Source organism: Ranitomeya variabilis, chromosome 1 (assembly GCF_051348905.1).
Source record: "Ranitomeya variabilis isolate aRanVar5 chromosome 1, aRanVar5.hap1, whole genome shotgun sequence".
Lineage (NCBI taxonomy): Eukaryota > Metazoa > Chordata > Amphibia > Anura > Dendrobatidae > Ranitomeya > Ranitomeya variabilis.
Genome location: NC_135232.1, coordinates 882,499,062 through 882,512,768, shown reverse-complemented (window position 1 = coordinate 882,512,768; position 13,707 = coordinate 882,499,062). Strand labels below are relative to the sequence as shown.

The window sequence follows — 13,707 nt, the reverse complement described above, 5'->3', positions numbered from 1 at the left end:
TCAAGCTTATGTCAGGAGAGGTGTCAGTGCCAGTCCGAGGATTGCAATGCGATTGTCGCATGAGTTATACAGTGTCTGTCTGTGCCCTTATGTTAATACTTATCCTTGTTATAGTAATATTAACCTTCTTTGCTATGCTTGTTTTACTAATACTTATAAAAGACCCAGCTCGCAAAAATAAAAAGCCCCCGACCGCCCCATCTTCAGCCCCCAAGACAGCAACTATTAGGGTATGTTTCCAAGGGGCGTATTGCTTGGGTTTTTGCTGGGGATTGGATGTTGTGTACATCTGCAGCGTCGAAACCGTAGCTTCCAGATGTTACAGCATAGTGGAGGGGATTTTATGAAATCCCATCTCCACTATGCGTACACAGACACAGGAGGCAGACCTGCGTAACCGGACATGTGGCACGTCTTTCTAGACAGCAGCGTGTCTATTTATCTTGTGGAGATGCTCCATCTCTACAAGATAAATAAAACAGTCTACGAATAGGATGCAGTGATTCCACCTGTGTTCAATGAATATATGCGGAATCACCGCGTGTACAACAGGGGGCAGCGCTTTGGGCGGAGCAGGGTATCTGCTGCATCCAAAGCACTGCCAATACACCTCGAGGACACATAACCTCACCAGATACCCTCACATATGATGGAGTGAATATCTCATAACATTAAACAGTATAATAATAATCAGCCCCCCAGTGCCCCCTCACCCACGTCAGCCCTCACAATACCCTCAAACTCTCCCATTCACCCCCAGTACCCTGTCCCCCTCCCACAATACCACCATCCTCTCATTCACCCCCACAGTGCCCTGTCCCCCTGCACACCCACAATAATCCCCATCGTTTCACATTTACCCCACAGAGCCCTGTCCTCCTCTCCCACTTCAGCCCCTACAATGCCACAATCTTCTCACATTCACCCCCACAGTGACCATGATATGCCTAAATCGAATTACTCTAATAAATTTCATCCCCACTTACTGATGAAGTTTTCAGGCAGACAGTGAGGAGAACCAGGAAGTGTCCAGATAGATGCAGGGAGGGCACTAGGACCCAGCGTGCCTCAGCCAAACCAAGCGTGCACACACTGCACAGCCAGAAAGGAACTGCAGCAGCTGCTGCCAGCCAGGAAGAGATTCCTCAGGTGAGACCACATTGCACTCTGCAGGGAGGGAGGCTCTGCAGCCGCCATTGTGCTGCTCTCTCCCACACACCTCAGACTCGGCAGTGGATCTCCCGGTGGGCCCCTTCAGGTGACTGGGCCCGGGGCAATGACCCCCTCTGCCCCCCCAGTAGCTACGCTACTGAATAGATAGATAGATGTTTTTCTTGTTTGAGAGATTTTCATCCTTTCTTGCTTGGAAAATTGCTCCAGTTCTGTGAGATTTTTTGAGGTCTAGGCACAGATTTTCAATGATGTTCAGATCAGGGGACTGTGGGATTGTAAAACCATCAGCTACCTTCTGAGGTAGTCTATTGTGGATTTTGACAAGTGTTTAGGATCATTATCCATTTGAAGAAGCCATTCTCTTTTCAACTTCAGCTTCTTTTACAGATGATGTTATGTTTACATCAAGAATTTGTTGAAATTTCATTGAACCCATTCTTCCCTCCACTCGTCAAATGTTCCCCGTGCGTTGGCTGCAACACAACCCAAAAGCATGGTTGATCCATCTCCATGCTTAATGGTTGGCGAGATGTTCTTTTCCTAAAATGCTGTGCACTTTTTTCTCCACACATACTTATTGTCGCCAAAGAGTTCTATTTTAACCTCATTGGTACACAAGACTTGTTCCCAAAATCTATCAAGCTTGTGTAGATGTTCCTTTGCATACTTATGATGCTGAATTTTATGGTGAGGACACAGGAGAGGTTTTCTTCTGATGACTCTTCCATGAAGGCCATATTTGTGCAGGTGTATCATAACTCCAGAATCTGCTAAATCTTTCTGAAGGTCTTTTGCAGTAAAGCGGTGGTTCTGATTTGCCTCTTTAGCAATCCTACAAGCAGCCCTCTCTCAAATTTTGCTTACTCTTCCAGACCTTATCTTGAACTCCACTGTTCCTGTTAACTGCCTTTTCTTAATTACATTCCGAACTTAGGAAAGGGCAACTGGGTTTTGCTATCCTCTCATAGCCTTCTCTTGCTTTGCGGGTCTCCATCATTTTCATTTTCAGAGTGCTAGGCAACTGCTAAGAAAAAAACCATGGCTGCTGTTTTTTGACACAAGGTTAGAAGAGGCTGAGTTTTCATCAAGTAGGGAAAGTTGGATCACCTGGACTTTCCTAGTGATGATAGTGAACATAACCATAAGCCTAACAGGGTAATTAAGGTCTGAAACCTTGGTCAAAGTTATCCGAGCACACAAATCTCCAAGGGTGTCCAAACTTTTGCATTGAAAAGGAAAATGTATTGCTGGCACATCCCTCTGTGAATGTCACAGCTGTAATTCAACTTCTACCTGTAATGCTGGACACCGGACAACTACAGGAATACGGGTACACACCAAAAAAGGTATAATCAAATAATGTCAAAAAAGAGAAAAGGCATGCACCTCTCCCCCGCTGTACCCATTTTAAAGGACTGAATAAAGGACTGTTTTAATTTGGATGGTGAATGCCACCTTTTTTCATCTTTTTGGAAACTTTTGCATTGGCCCATTTCCATTTTTGTATTTTTTAAAGTGAAAAATATATTGTGCCTAAATACAAAGGAAATATGTCATCTTTAACTTTAGGCCTTTTGGAGTTTATTTCAACTTCAACTTCCTTAACTGTTCACAATTGCAGTAATGATGGACAGGATTACTGTAAGGATGGATAGATGAAGATGATAGATCGATCGATAGATAGATGATAGATAGATAGATAGATAGATAGATAGATAGATAGATAGATAGATAGATAGATAGATCTTTTTCTGCAAGGGTCACAGAACAAAAGCTACAAAACCAGGTGAATGACTGCCCTCTGCTGCATCAGTAATGTGGGCTTAGCTTCATCTATTGCTGTGAAAAACAGGATATCTCCATGCCTGAGTCATGGTGATAAACAAATAGTGCAATTAACACACCATTGAACCATAAAAGCAACTTTTATTCATGAAATCTAAAAACGTGAGTAAAGTAAATAAAAGCAAGGTTGCCTGCATAAGGAATACACTAGGTAAGTATTTCAAATTAACCACATACCACATTCTTATTAAATTATAAAATTATAACTTTCTAGATGTTTTGGCAAATGGACTATCCAAGTAACAGAGTTGATATAACCAGTAAAAGTAAAACGAGGTAGCCATGTAAGTGGATATATGAATACAAACGCCACATGAACTGATGTAGCAGCCAAATGGATAAAGTGCAGTGCAGTGCAGGTATGTATGTATGGGCAGCACGGTGGCGCAGTGGATAGCACAGCAGCCTTGCAGTGCTGGAGTCCTGGGTTCAAGCCCCACTAAGGACAACATCTGCAAAGAGTTTGTATGTTCTCTCCGTGTTTGTGTGGGTTTCCTCCGGGTTCTCTGGTTTCCTCCCACATTCCAAAGACATACTGATAGGGAATATAGATTGTGAGCCCCAACTGGGACAGCGACGATAATGTGTGCAAACTATAAAGCGCTGCGGAATATGTTAGCGCTATATAAAAATAAAGATTATTATAGTGCACATTTATCTATCAAATGAACTATAAAGCAAAGCTATGGTACTATGGTAGCAGAGCAAGTGAAAAAGCTAAGTAAAAAAGAAATCATACTAGTAGTGATTGCATAGTGCAATACGTAGAACAGAGTATACACATCAAGTGTTTGGGCTGCTGCTAGTTAGTGACACAGTGTTGTACTGCAGAATAGACAATTCATGTGGCATGTCTACAAACGAAGGCTTAACAGTACCTAGTGACATCCATCTGTAGCTGTGGAATCTGCAGAGTGCACTCAGTACGATGGATGTAGTCAGATCTCTTGGGACCATAGTTGCAGCTTCCCTCACCTATGTAATATGCTGTAGTTTGCAGAGAAGAGATTAGTGTAGATGTTGGAGAAATACTAGGTGAATGTGCTGATATATGATGATTCATTAGATCACACCAGATATTACAGTATTTACATTCAATAGAGGAATAATTGGCAATTAGTTTCTGCTGATACGTTTTGTTGAATTTCAGTGTTTGCAAGGGTTAATCGTGCACTGAACCAGTCTCTGCCCTCAAGAAGCGGATTATCTGCATGTTATAGGTTCAGCCAGGCAGCAGTCTCAGTGATGTTAGTGCCAACAGCACAGTTTACATTCAGCTACTATCAGCTTCATTGAGAAAAAAGAATGAGATCAGTAAATTGAGCGTGGACCCCGATGGATGAATGATTGGACAGATTGTATGGGCTGGTGCTTATCAAGAAGAATGGAGATGGATCTATATGCTATGAATGCGATTTGTGCTGAGCAGCAAGGACCCGAGACATTTCAGCACCGTGGACCTCTTGTTCCCTCTGCTGCACACAGTACACAGCACAGCATCACAGCCTCCTCCAGGCATGGTGACACCAGTGACAAAGACTGACTGGTATTATGTCTCCTCTGTGCCATTGAGGTTTGTAAGCATTGTTGAGACTACCTGTGTGTGTAACTGAACCCTGTGGTCTTTCACTCACCCCCTCCCTACTGTGATGTCACAGACATTTTCCTAGACATTGGAGGAGCTGGTTCTATAAAAAGCCTTGTACTGGCTGTCTATCCCTTTACTTCTTCTCTGCAGGCTGGAAGGAACTTAACAAGAAGTTCACACCTTCTGTTTTCAACTGAGTTGCTTTCCTGTTACTGAAAATGTGTAAGCCAGTTCAGAGCTGACTTTACGATGGACCTTAGCTTGAACTTGCCAGTAGTTTGCTGAACATCTGAACTGTTTGAAGACCTTTCCATTTGTAGAAGAGTTAAAAAATGACCTCCCCTCCAATGAATGTGACAGAAGATGGAGTTGGGGTTTTTGCTCCTTTTGGAGAAGGTTTGCTTTGGCAGAAGAATGTGACTCAAACTTCAAATGTCACTTCACCGATTCCCCATAGATTTGTGCAACCTCCCTGGCGTATAGCCCTGTGGTCATTGGCATATGGATCAATGGTGGCCATAGCTGTATTCGGTAATATCATTGTCATGTGGATCATATTGGCTCACAAAAGAATGAGAACAGTGACAAACTATTTTCTGGTGAGCTTGGCTTTCTCTGATGCATCAATGGCTGCCTTCAATACCTTGGTGAATTTTATATATGCTCTTCATAATGAATGGTATTTCGGAGAGGCATATTGCAGGTTCCACAACTTCTTCCCAATTACAGCTATCTTTGCCAGCATCTACTCCATGTCTGCTATAGCTGTGGACAGGTGAGTTAGCTAACACAACTCCACTTGAAAAAGAGTGCACTTCTGTGAGACAAATGTAATAGCTTCATGATAATCTAACATTTTACATTGACACAAACGTCGTCCGTCGCCAATATTATATTGTCATCATCATAAATATTAATAAGATTCAGATACTATGCAAAAGGAGTAATGTATATGAAAAAAATAAAGTTATAGTTTAATTGGGACATGCATGAATTAATCATATTTATTAGACTACAACTGGAAAATAGAGCAAGTACATAGTAAACTATAACATTTACCATTTAAAATATTTTTATTTTATGTTCTTTTTATATACATACCAATAGCTTGGGATTATTGCAACAAGTGCTATGTATAATTTTTGTAAAACGATAATTCTGTTTTAATTTCAGAGTGTCCACAGTTTAAAATAATAATTTAAATACATTTCTAAAAATGTATGCATCACAGTGTGCTGGCTCTATATGCATTTTATTTTTTTACCGGAGAAAAGATTTGATACGTGTAATTGTATTTGACATTGCAATATAGCTGGCATATTAACATTTGATGGAGAAAATTAAGCAATACATTGATAAATATGGCTGGCAACTATGTACTGTATTTTGTAACATATGGTATACATTTTTGGTGCATGCATCTCAATATCTATAATAATTTATTAGTTTGCAAATAAAAGAACAATTATAAAATTCACATTAATTTAATTCTTGTAACTTACTATAAACCCGAGCAATGATTGCTGGTTAAATATAATCTTACCGTGCATTACAGTATGTGCACCTGTAATAGATTACTGCTACGAGACCACTAATAATTCACTTTGTCCCCTTCAAGCAATTTCGAGACATCTGATGTAGAGAAGCAACATTTGCAGATATGAGCTATACAGATACTCGTAAAGTGGTATTGCAGATCATAAATGTTTGCGAATGAACTGCAGAAAGTAAGATGAGCCTTTAGGAAATCTAAAACTTTGCATATGATATTAGTGCTACTATCATTTTGCATGTTTAACATTATACAATTTTTAACAAATGTGGCATTTGTGACATTTTTGAATAACTGAATGAGCCATCACATTAATAAGTTACATTGCTGCATATACTGTAGCTCCATCCATATGTAAATATGCTTAAGGGGGTTATTTGGTATAGGAATACATTCTTCAGATCCAAGGAATCCTGTGTTAATAAATTAAGGTTTATTGTTAGGAACCGTCCTCCAGAAGATACAAAAATATCTCTAATTCTTTTGGTCCTAACACAACCATGTATAACCTTTCTTGATGCACATGTGCTCTGTGTAATGCTTTATTTCTCCTGCAGAGGTGATGTAGGTAAATTGTATACGTTCTGCTTGGTTCCTGCTCAAGTCATTGATGAGGGTCACTGCAGTTACAAACCCTATGATCATTCATTTGTGAGGAGACCATCTAAAAAAAAAACATTTGACATGTCATGATGACAAGTCAGAAGTTATAATTGGTGAAGGTCTGGAAACTAAGACCCCACAAATTGGCAAAACAAAGTGGCAAAGTCATTCAACTGAATGCTGTGCCCCTTATTTCCTAATTTGTTCTCCTCAGAGGATTTATTGTATATGAAAATCACAGGTGGACACAGACTAAAATGGGCCCCGGTGCAAGATCGATATATGTGCTCTTATAATGTACAATTCCACCTGCTTTTGAAGTGGAAGCGGTGTCCTTTCCTCTTTGGCCCGTTGAGGCCACACAGGTTGCACCAATGACATGTCTGCATCATGCTCTTGTTTCTGACCAGAATGAACTAGAGTCTGTAGACTTTCTATGGATCCACAAAGCTCTTGTTCTACTCTCAAAGGAGAGCTGATAAACATTTAAGGGGCTCAACACTTAGCTGAATGCATTCATCTATTTGTTTCAAAAAAACACCTAGCTATCATTTAGGTATGCAATGTTTGACAGAAATGGAGCTCATAGAGGGAGATCCTACTTTAAAAAAATTATAATCTGAACATCTCTGCTCTACTTTTACAGCGGAGGTGCTTTAACCCCTTAGTGATGGAGCCAAATTTTTTAAATTTGACCAGTGTCACTTTATGTGGTAATAACTCTGCAACGCTTCAACAAATCCCAGTGAATTTGATATTGTTTTTTTGTGACACATTATACTTTATGATAATCATAAATTTAGGTCGATATGTTTTGTGTCTAGTTATAAAAAAATATCAGAAATTTGAGAAAAATGTAAAAAAATTAGCAATTTTCAAACTTTGAATGATTATCCCATTAATCCAGAAAGTCATACCACAGCAAAACATTAATAAATAACATTTCCCTCATGTCGGCTTTACATCAGCACCATTTATAAAATGTTCTTTTATTTTGTTAGCATTTTAGGAGGTTTAAAAATGTAGCAGTAATTTTTCATTTTTTCAAGGAAATTTACAAAATTTATTTTTTTAGGGACTTAGCCATGTTTGAAGTGACTTTAGGGGTCCCATATATTGGGAAACCCCCAAAAGTGATACCATTTTAAAAACAGCACCCCCTGGCATATTGAAAACTGCTGTCAGGTAATTTATTAACACTTCAGTTGCTTTTCAGGAATTAATGCAAAGTAACATGACAGAAATGAAAATGTGCATTTTTACCACCTAAATGCCGCTAACTTCTGAACAGGTTACAACAGCCGGCAGACTCTTAGGCCGCTATTTGGTCATGAATTGCCAATCGCAAACATCAGGACCACAAAATCATGATCTGAGGGCACCAATTGCGATTAGGAGGAAACCCCCACAGTCTGTATTTATAATGATGTAGTCACTATTGAAAGCAGCATCTAAGGGGTTAATCAGATTTGGACAGTGCCAAAACTAATCGTGGCTGATGCAGCAAGTTGTCAGCTATAGTGGACAGCCCACAGCTGCTGGATTGTCACCTGTATGGGGGTGCTATTCTCTAATATCTCAGGTCAGTTAAAAGACGTATTGGCTGTCACTAAGGGGTTAACATGAGAGGACTTGCTGGTCATCCCCCAGGCATTTAAAAATTCCCCATCCCACATTCTTGTGATTGGTTCAGAGAGGCCAAACATAAATGCAGTATAGATTAGAAATAGTCTGTCCCTTTACAATTTTAGGCATTCAAGGGAACTTGTCACCAACAAAAATGCTACTTATCTGCAGATATACAGTAATCTTGAGCTTAGTACTGGTTTAATCACGTTTGGCAGTGGCTATGTGCACACGTCAGGATTTTGTCAGGATTTTGTCAGGATTTTGTCAGGCTTTTGTCAGGCTTTTTCCTCAGGTTTTGTAGCCAAAACCAGGAGTGGAACAATTAGAGGAAAAGTATAATAGAAACATATGCACCACTTCTGCATTTATCACCCACTCCTGGTTTTGGCTACAAAACCTGAGGAAAAAGAGTGACAAAATCCTGACAAAATTCTGACAAAATCCTGACGTGTGCACATACCCTAACTGAAGGGAGAAAATTAAAGGCAACCAGTCAGCAGGATTGTGCACAGTAACCTACAGACAGTATCAGATCAGCACCGTTATACTGATAAAAGTGATATCTTGGTTGATGAAATCCATCTTGTGGCTGTTGTTTAATCCTTATTTTCAATTTTCAGTTAATGAGATTCTCATGTTTTAGGGCGGGGCTGTGGGGGGACTTCGTGTAGTGCTGTGCTTAGCTATTAACACTGATTGCTTCTGACAGGTCACTGACACCTCAGTAACCTGCCCCCTATTTTATATAATAAATATTATATATATTGAAAAAAAAATCACCTTCAGCAGGCAGGCGCCGGCAGCATGATCGCATATATAATGTGCATTTAATTCTTTAATTTGCTTGTATAAATAAATTCATTAAAAAAAAAAATCTGTCTCATAATGGCACCGGCACCTGCACAGTAGGAGCTATCAGCGGTCCCCTAGCTGCTACTGCTTAGGTGTTGGTGGCGCCATCTTGCTAGAGAAAAGCAAAAGTTGTCTCCACTAAGATAGTGCCGGCCACGCCTGCGCAGTAGCATCTATCGGCGATCCAATAGATGCTATTGCGCAGGTCCTGCCAAATTGGAGAACGAGCATATCATGAACTCAAAAATGAAAATCAAGATTAAATAACAACCACAAGACGGATTTTATCAACCCAGGTATCATTTTAATCAGTGTAAAGGCACAGCCATGTACTGTCTATATGTTACTGTGCACAATCCTGCTGACAGGTTCCCTTTAAGTTATACTCATCCTTCCGGCCTTTGGGGTGGTGCTGACCAGACAGGTTCACCTTTGCACTTGCACCATTGATCATTAGGCACTTATTACCCTGTTGCTGGTACACCACTTGTTCTTCTTTGTACCACTTTTGGTAAGTAGTAACAAATGCATACTAGCTTCCAATAAGATCTGCAATTTCACCCTTGTCAATGTAACTAAGATCATTACGATTTGTCAATTTTCTTGCTTTCAACTCACTAACTTTCAGAGCAGACTGTTTGCATCCTAATATTTTCCTCCCCTTGATATGTGTCATTGTCACAAGATGATCATTTTTATTCACTTCACTTGTCTGTGGTTTTAAGATTATGGCTAGTAGGTATCTATATGACTAAGGCAATAAAATGTTAGCATTATTGGTATTAATGTAATCATTAAACCATTCACCTACAAAAAATGGTATTTAAGTAAACACAATCCTCGGATCAGAAACCATATTAACAATCCATCATACCATATACCCAATGATAAGGGAGGCTGCAATCTCCAAGGATGCTTTCATAGAACATCACCACACAATAGGAGAAGAAAAGAGTACAAAAAGTCCCAAATAAAATAGTATAAATATTTATTCAAAAACATATACAATACAAAAAAGTAGTGATAATCAATTGGAGACAAAGCAAGATAGTGAATATCCCAGGTGTAGAACACCGGGTCCACCTAAATTCTAGTGAATGGGGAGGCAGACAATAGCAGACAATAGCAGCAAATTAAATAAAGTGCAAATGCAACCCAACCATGAGTGTTCCCATATTAATATAAGTCTCAATTAGGACAGAAACACACACAGTCTAAAGCTCACCTAGTATCAGGTAAACATCACAAGTTGTCAGATGTAAAATGAGCAATTAGAAGCAGTGAGTGATAAAATCAAAACTAGGAAGTCATATATAGACAACTAAGAAAAATATGTATGTCATTTTAAGGGAACAAGAAGTTTTTTAGATGCGCCTAAAGGCCTAAAGCTGCCCTTACCCATATTCTCCACCTGGGGACCCAGTGAAGCAGCCCCAACGCGTGTTTCACATGGGCTTCCTCGGGGGGCGGAGAAAAAATGCTATTTACCTGCAGGTACAGTGGTTATTTACAGTCAAATAGAATTTTAATCATATATGGTAGGTGTAACTGGAGGCACTGCACGACTACAGTCATCAGGGTGGTCCAGAAAGCTGTGACCGTAGCATGACAGACATATGTGGGCAGTGAGGTCTGTCACTCAAGGTGCAGGGGAAGTGATAGCATCATTCTAAGGCCGGAGTAACAAGAGCGTAGAGAATCGGACCAGTCAATGACTCTGATCTAAGTTTGATCAGAGAGTTAGTTTAGAGAATTGTGGGATAGGTGAGGAGTAGATGGATAACAAGACTTCCCCATGTTCTATATTGTGTGGGTCTGCTGAAATCTGACTGCAATCAAATGTTATTTGAGTACAGGCCAATGTTTTCCATTCACCCATAGACTTGAGTAGCATTCAATTTGAGCGGCAAATCTCAGCATGCTGCGATTTTTTTTCCCATACTGAATTGGCATGAGAAAAAGTTGCTGTTCTGCGCTGTCCCATTGTATAATATTAGTCCAAATGCTATCTGATAAAACATCGAATACCACTTATCTGATGTATAGGCTCGTGTGTTGTGATCCGCTTTTTGGCTCCCCTGGTGGTGGCTGGTGGTACTGGAGACTTGTGTGTGCTTTTCTGCCTCAGCTCACCTGCTTCCATCGGTTTTGGGAGTTCCCTATTTAGCCTTGCTCTCCAGTCACTTCCTTGCCGGTCATCATTGTAACCTGAGTCATTCAGTTGCATGTTCCTGCTACTAGTCTGCTGATCAGCTAAGTGGACTCTTGTCCTTAGGGTACCGTCACACAGTCACATTTTGATCGCTACGACCGTACGATCCATGACGTTCCAGCGATATCCATACGATATCGCTGTGTCTGACACGCAGCAGCGATCAGGGATCCTGCTGAGAATCGTACGTCGTAGCAGATCGTATGGAACTTTCTTTCGTCGCTTGATCACCCGCTGACATCGCTGGATCGTTGTGTGTGACAGCGATCCAGCGATGTGTTCGCTTGTAACCAGGGTAAACATTGGGTTACTAAGCGCAGGGCCGCGCTTAGTAACCCGATGTTTACCGTGGTTACCAGCGTAAACGTAAAAAAAACAAACAGTACATACTTACATTCCGGTGTCTGTCCTCCGGCGTCTCAGCTTCTCTGCACTGTGAGCGCCGGCCAGCCAGAAAGCGAGCACAGCGGTGACGTCTGACGTCACCGCTGTGCTCGCTTTCCGGCCGCTGTGCTTACACAGTGCAGAGAAGCAGAACGCCGGAGGACAGACACCGGAATGTAAGTATGTACTGTTTGTTTTTTTTACGTTTACGCTGGTAACCACGGTAAACATCGGGTTACTAAGCGCGGCCCTGCGCTTAGTAACCCGATGTTTACCCTGGTTACCCGGGGACTTCGGCATCGCTCCAGCGCCGTGATTGCAACGTGTGACCGCAGTCTACGACTCTGGAGCGATACTCATACGATCGCTGCAACGTCACGGATCGTGCCGTCGTAGCGATCAAAATGGCACTGTGTGACGGTACCCTTATTGTTTTGTTTTTCTTGTCCAGTTTACAGTTTTGTCATTTCCTGTTACTGGAAGCTCTTGTGGACTGAAATTGCCACTCCTGTGTCATGAGTTGACACAGGAGTCTTAAAGTAATTTCAGGATGGGTTTTTGAAAGGGTTTTTCAGCTGACCGTGAAGTCCTCTTTTGTATCCTTCCTCTATCTAGTAAGTGGACCTCGCTTTGCTAAATCTACCTTCATACTGTGTATGTCTTTTCCTCTGAACTCACCGTTAATATACGTGGGGGCTACTATCATCTTTGGGGAATTTCTCTAGAGGTAAGCCAGGTCTGTTCCTTCCTCTTCCAGGCGTAGTTAGTTCTCCGGCTGGCGCGTGGCATCTAGGCAGCCGTAGGAATGCTCCCTGGCTACTGTCAGTTGTGTGGTAGATTTAGGTCACGGTCAGCTTGAGTTTCCATCACCCGAGAGCTAGTCTGTTATTTTTGTGTTTCTGATGTTCCCATGCCATTGGGGAATCATGACAGTATGACCGGCCGCTGTTAAAGTAATTGGCAGAAGAAAGGAGAGTATAAGAAGTCTGTAGATTTTTTTTTTTTTTTTTTTCCTCTCATGTTTGCTACTTAGTTGGCTCAGTTGTATTTCTGCTCTATTTACAGCCTTGCCTTTCTCTCCTTCTAATCCTTGAATGGCTCTGATCTCTCCGGTTTAAGGATGGACCCTCAGAGTTTGGCTGCAGGTTTAAATAATCTTGCTACGAAGGTTCAGAATTTACAAGATTATGTTATACGTACTCCTATTTCTGAACCTAAGATTCCTACACCAGAGGTATTTTCCGGAGATAGATCTCGGTTTCTGAATTTCAAATGTAATTGTAAATTATTCCTTTCTCTCAGACCTCACTCCTCTGGAGATCCTGTTCAGCAGGTTAAGATTATGATTTCTTTGCTGCGAGGTGACCCTCAAAATTGGGCATTTTCATTGACACCAGGGGATCCTGCGTTGCTCAATGTGGATGCGTTTTTTCTGGCTTTAGGGTTGCTGTATGAGGAACCTAATTTGGAGATTCAAGCTGAAAAAGCTTTAATAGCCCTGTCTCAAGGGCAAGATGAAGCTGAGATATACTGCCAAAAATTTCGTAAATGGTCTGTGCTTACTCAGTGGAATGAGTGTGCCCTAGCGGCTAATTTCAGAGAGGGCCTTTCTGATGCCGTTAAGGATGTCATGGTGGGGTTTCCTACGCCCACAGGTCTGAATGAGTCCATGACAATGGCGATTCAGATTGATCGGCGTTTGCAGGAGCGCAAACCCGTGCACCATTTGGCGGTATCTTCTGAAGGGACGCCAGAGAAAATGCAATGTGACAGAATTCTGTCAAGAAGCGAGCGGCAGAATTATAGGCGCAAAAATGGCTTGTGCTTCTACTGTGGTGATTCCGCGCATGTTATATCAGCATGCTCTAA

The 13,707-nt window shown here is 41.2% G+C and overlaps 1 protein-coding gene across 1 annotated transcript in view; it reads left to right on the top strand.

The window, feature by feature from the left end:
• Positions 1-4,232: 4,232 nt before the first annotated feature.
• TACR3 (tachykinin receptor 3) overlaps positions 4,233-13,707 on the top strand; it is a 319,626-nt gene continuing 310,151 nt past the window's right edge. Inside the window, exon 1 of the mRNA XM_077278166.1 lies at positions 4,233-5,381. Within this exon, the coding sequence (XP_077134281.1) occupies positions 4,939-5,381 (443 nt within the window). The 5' untranslated portion in view covers positions 4,233-4,938. The remainder of the gene's footprint in view (positions 5,382-13,707) is intronic.